Genomic DNA, 6,000 nt, shown 5'->3' with positions numbered 1-6,000 from the left:
TGTGTCAGAAGCTTCCAGCATCTACTAGAGCAGGCATGGGAACCTGTGGCCCTCCATATGCTCCTGGACACCAGAATGGACAATGGTCTTGGATGATGGGAAGTGTAAACCAGCAACAGCTGGAAAGCCAGGGATTTTCATCCGTTGCAGGTTAAATAGTATACTCTCTGTTATCATTCAATGGAATGGTGCTCAGTTCTCATTCTTTCCCTTGCTGACAGAAAAGAGGCATTAGAATTCCTTGGTGCTTCAGTAAATGAATAGCCTGTAAACCTCAAATTGTAATACTTTGCTTGGAAACAGGCAGAATTTGTTGTACCTCATTCCAATAAAAATCGAGAGGGCCCAAGTCAAACTTCAATGGAACCTAACTACACATAAAAAATGGAACAATCCCATACTCAGAAATGGGAGTACATAAAGGATTGTAGACTAAGTGTGAATGTAACCCATTATAGAGATAAAAATTAAAAATGGAAAATGAGATAAAGGGTACAATAAGATACAGAACCAGGATTTTGATAATGAAGCTTATCGCCTCTGAGAGATAATCTTTCCCCCAACCATCCTTTTGAAAGCCTCTTTTACCTCCTTGTTTCTCAGGCTGTAGATGAGTGGATTCAGCATAGGTATTGCAAGGGTGTAAAAGACAGAGATGATTTTGTCCTGTTCCACAGAATATTTTGAACTGGGCCGTAAGTACATGAAAGCAACTGTGCCATAGAAAATGGTGACAGCTGTAAGGTGGGAGGCACAGGTGGAGAAGGCTTTTCGTCTGCCCTCGGCTGAGCTGATCCGAAGGATGGTGACAAGTATGTAACTGTAAGACACCAGAATACCCAGGATAGGTATTGATACAACTGCTGTTGAGAAGCTAAAATGAATCATATCAATGACGCTTGTATCTGAACAGGAGAGCCTTAGAATAGGGACCACATCACAGAAGAAATGGTTGATGATGTTGGATCTACAAAAGGACAAAGTAAATATAAATGAAGTCTGGACCGCTGCATTCACACAACCTGTTAGATAGGAACCAGCCACAAGCAAATAACAGAGCTTTTTGGACATGAGAGCAGTATACAACAGTGGGTTGTAGATTGCAATGAAGCGATCGTATGCCATTGCACCCAGCAGGCAGCACTCACAGGATACAGCAATGCAGAAGAAGAAAAACTGCAGGGCACAGCCAGTGAAGGGAACTGTTTTGCTTTCTGCTACGAAGGTCATCAGTGTCATGGGAGCGATGACAGTGGAGTAACCGATATCTAACATTGACAGGTGGCTCAGGAAAAAATACATGGGAGTGTGGAGCCGGGAGTCAATTGTGATTAATGTTACCATGCCAATGTTCCCCACTAAGATCACCAAGTAAATCAGAAAGAACACAGTGAAGAGAAGAACCTGCAGATTCTGGTTATCTGTGAATCCCAGCAAAACAAACTCAGTAATTGCGGTGAAGTTTCCTTTTGACATTTTACTAAGGTGTGCTATCTTCTGCAAATAAAAAGAAGAAGTGACAGCGTTTAAATACTCTTAGTTCAACACTAGATGTTGCACATATTAACTTGTCCACTGACTTGTTAAAAACAAGAACCAAAAGCATTTTCAGGTGGCCTTGCATTAAAATGGAGGGGAATGGTAAGGAACTGTTGAACACTTCCTCCTCTGAACAAATCATCCCTGCTATAAGCTTCAGAAATTATTGTTCCCCAAAGAAGAGGGGAGTACAATGAAATTATGTGGTTCTTCCACCATGGGACCTCTCTCTTTGTTGGAATTCTTCCTGACCTGTGCTTTCCTTCTGGACAGTTTCCTTATGTCAAATGACTAGAGTTTATCTAGTTACCACATGAGGGGGGCAGGTCAAATGTAGAGGTTTGGAGTCTTCTCCCCCAGGAAGCAGGCTGCTTATGTAAAGTCACTAGGAGTGCTCTCATTATCAAATGGGGGCACATCAATTTTTTTGTAATGAGGTGCTTTGCAGGCTGATCCATTTAGCTCATAAAGTTTACTTCCTGCAGGGTAGGGTCACCCAGTAAACAGCCATAGGAGCATGATAGAGTTTGGGGATATTACCTGCACAGGGCTTTCTCCAGTTCCATAAGTTCATTGTGTTCTAACATTATTTTTCATAAGGTGATCCTAGTTTACTCCAAACAATGTGTGTTACTTCATTATATCTGGCCTCCTTACACAAATACTACTTTTGCTTGCAGCATACATTTCTCTCTTTTTATATGATGTCTGCATTACTGAGGCACCATGTCAGGGACTGGCTGGATGAGGAGGAGTTGTGGAAGCTGCCTGACAGGAGCCACCCTTAGAATTCTCTGTGTGTTCTCTTGTCTGCTTTCTTAATAAAGAAACTAACTGCAAGTTAGCTGGCATGTCACTATCTTTCTCTGTTCTGCAAATGACCTGTTCTCTCTGTTGGCTCCTTAACACACCACAAAGGGTGGGAAAGTATCTGCTTCAGGGAGATTCTGGGTGTCTGACCTGTCCCATGCCAGGGTCCAACACTGGTCAACTCCCATGGGAGGTGTTGGAGACCTGCCAACTATTCAAACAGAATGCCATTCCATTGCCAAGGGCTGATGGGAATGAAGAGTCAATCCTCACACTACTGCCATGCCAACCCCACTTACCTGCTGTATAATCAATAAAGTTGTAGCTTTATTTAACCAAACACTTGTCTGGCACGTGTCATTCCCACAGCACCCACAAGCCACAAACCTGCAGCTGCCTGGGAAACATTGCCTTTGTTTTATGGAGCAGGAGTTTACCAACTGCATTAAAAAAAGTGCTCTGTGGCAAATATGACATGCTTAGAATAAGGAGCACTCATTTTATAACCTTGTATAAGCTAGAAACCAAATCCGTGAATCACATGAGTGAAGCTCATATCATTAAAATGCTCTCTATGGCCTCTCTGTATGCTCTCTATGGCCTCTCTCCTGAGGACCTGCTATTTGGGAATTTGTGGTTCTTTCCACTATTCATCTTTAATTAGTTTCAAAGAGAACCGTTCCCTCTCAATAAAGTCTCTGCTACAAAGTGTGCAACTGAAGCCCCATTTTGTGTCCACCACCCATGTGTTCCCTATATAATCTACACACGTCCGATAGGTTAAGGATCTTTGTTGGCGTTAATATGTGTGTTTCTACTCTGTGTGTCTATTCTTAATTTCATGCCCAATAAGAAAGATAGCACACCAGCAGAATAAAGAAAGCTTGATTTATTACATGGAATGAAAAAGACAGTGCATATATGTGTTGCTTCAGACACCTTGATTACACACATACTTAACACAACCAGGCAGCAAATCATTCATGTTCATCTTAATAGCAAAGGGATCCCTAACTACCTCAAAGTCTAATGAGTAGGTGGAGCAATTTGTCACCTTCTGGGGCGGCAAGCGGCGGTGGCATGTGGCGGAGGTCAGGCACCCAGAGCAAAAAAAAATGTGGGTGCACAAGCTCCCAGGGCCCACTGGAGCAGGCGCCAGTGCTCAATATACAGCACATCAAGGGCACAACTGGCTGCTCCAACCCATCCCTGGTGGATCAGCATGGAGTAGACAAAAGGCTCTGAGGGCAGTTCCTTTCTTTGTTCCCTTGAGCTGGCCAAATATGAAATGTATGTTAGCTTCCACCCCTTCAGGGTGATCATCTCGGCAGAGGCGTAGGAATGGGGGTGCGGGGGGTGCGATCTGCCCCGGGTGTCATCCCTGAGGGGGTGACAAAATGGCACACCATGGGGGGGTGGCATTTACCGCAGAGCCTGGCCTGTAGCGTGCCAGAGCCACATGTCTCTCCTGGGAGTGGCTCAGGCCCCCGCACTGCCTGAAATGGCAGCATGGGGCTTGCGTCCACCAGGCGGACTCTGTGGGCAGCTCATTGCAGCACCCCCTGGGCAGATCGCTGTGGCGCCCCCGTGAGCAGATCACCCTGCCCCTGTGGGCAGATTGCCCCGCCCCCACTGCTCTGGGTGCCAGAGCAGCTAGCTACGCCCCTGTATCTCAGTAGAATAGTATTCCAAAAAGGGATTGTGAGGTGCTCTAAAAGAATCTCTCCAGATTTGAATGTCAAAATGGAAATGAAATTCAATGTAAGTGAGTTTAAAATGAGACACATTCGGAGTGTGTGTGGAATCTAACTCCACATATATTAGGGTCTCAACTGGTGGTGGCAAACCAGGGGGGGAAAAGATTCAATTGGAAAAGAGACTGGCCATATTGTAATGATTTTTCCAAAGAGATTGTGAGGGAACCTGGTCACAAATAACTGATTTTGACAATTAGAATGTACAGAATGATACACTGGCCAATGTGTGAAACATGTGTTTCTCCATGATACCTGTGCAAGGAACTTAACTCATCTAGAAGAGAAGCGATGGGAACCTATGACTTTCCAGAAGTTGTTGGACTCCAGAATGGCTGGGATGATGGGAGAGATAATCCAGCAACATCTGGAAGGCTGCAGATTCTGCACCCCTGTAGCAGTGTAAGGCCTATACTCTACCTCTGCCAGTCCTCTAGATAGACCTGTTTGTGCTTGAAGAGCCCCTTTCATTTCACATCTCCCATGTTTTATGGCATCTAAAAACAGCCATAATTGGGAGTAAACAGGCATGTGTCTAGTATTTAAATCAGTTACATGTCTAATAGCAAACTCTGTTGCTATTCAGTGCAGTGCCCAGTCCTCTCTCTCTCTCTTTCTGATGGAGAACAGACAATCCTCACACTACTTGAAATCAATAAGCTGCATTCAGCCTAAATTAGTTATGTTTAAGTCCAATTCATTTTATTTTATATGAAAAAATTCTTTATTGGAATTCATTAATGTCATTGCTCTGACCAAACTGCGGGAGGCAGTGGAAGACAGGAGTGCCTGGCGTGCTCTGGTCCATGGGGTCACGAAGAGTCGGACATGACAAAACGACTAAACAACAACAACAACAATGTCATTACTGATTTAACTTCACACATACACACATACACACATACACATACATAATATATATATATATATATATATATATATATATATATATATATTCTTAAATTAGTTTAACTTAGAATGTTAACTTAAGCTTCTAATTCCACTTAGATATCAGCTAAGCTAAAATCATATAATGGTACATAAAATAAAGTAAAACGACAACAACAAACTATAGTAAAATAAATATAGACTTCCCATCATTTCCCGATATAGTTGACATTTGTGATTTTGAATGTACTTATAATTATTACCTTACATTTAATATACGTTCTAATACTTTCTTACAACCTTGCATACTGATTTTCCTTTATTTCTTAATATTTAATGTACACAAGGGTCATTCAAACACTACCATATATAATATGTCGCTGTTATTATTTTTTAAGTATCTATTAAGCATTTCCCATTTTTGAGAAAATAATTGTTTGGTGTTACCTCTTAACCTATTTGTTAATTGAGCCATTTCCACATAGTCTAATAATTTATTTTGCCATTCTGTTAGCGTTGGTATCTTTTCCCCTTTCCAATTAGATGCAATCAATAGACTGGCAGCCGTTGTTGCATATAAAAAGATTTCTCTTGTATGTTTCGGAATGTTTCTACCTAAGATTCCTACCAGAAAGGCTTCTGGTTTCTTTAAAAATGTTAATTTGAAAATTTTTTTTATCTCATCATAAACAATATTCCAAAAATCTTGGACTTTTCTGCACATCCACCACATATGATAAAAATCTCCTATTTTTTCTCCACACTTCCAACACTTATTCAAACTATTTTTTTACATTTTGGAGATTTTTGATGGTGTAAGGTACAACCAAAACTGCATTTTCATCATATTTTCTTTGGTGTAACATACAGTAAAGTTCATGTTAATTTTCCAGTTAATTTTCCAATTCATTTTAAAGGGAACTGAGTTACGACCTTTTTCATCCATTTCAGTGGGACAGAAATTCAGTTAATGAACAGAGCAATCACATACATCTCTATGCAGAAAAAA

At 41.5% G+C, this 6,000-nt stretch overlaps 1 protein-coding gene across 1 annotated transcript; it reads right to left on the bottom strand.

Moving 5' to 3' along the window:
* Positions 1 to 531: 531 nt before the first annotated feature.
* Positions 532 to 1,476, bottom strand: LOC309526358 (olfactory receptor 5AR1-like; the record flags this gene model as incomplete). Its single annotated transcript, XM_082212305.1, has 1 exon — positions 532 to 1,476. The coding sequence occupies one exon, from the start codon at positions 1,474 to 1,476 to the stop codon at positions 532 to 534; it is 945 nt and encodes a 314-aa protein (XP_082068431.1).
* Positions 1,477 to 6,000: the final 4,524 nt, after the last annotated feature.

This window comes from Podarcis vaucheri, assembly GCF_965113315.1.
Source record: "Podarcis vaucheri genome assembly, chromosome: 1".
Lineage (NCBI taxonomy): Eukaryota > Metazoa > Chordata > Lepidosauria > Squamata > Lacertidae > Podarcis > Podarcis vaucheri.
This window is presented reverse-complemented; position numbering and strand designations above follow the sequence as displayed.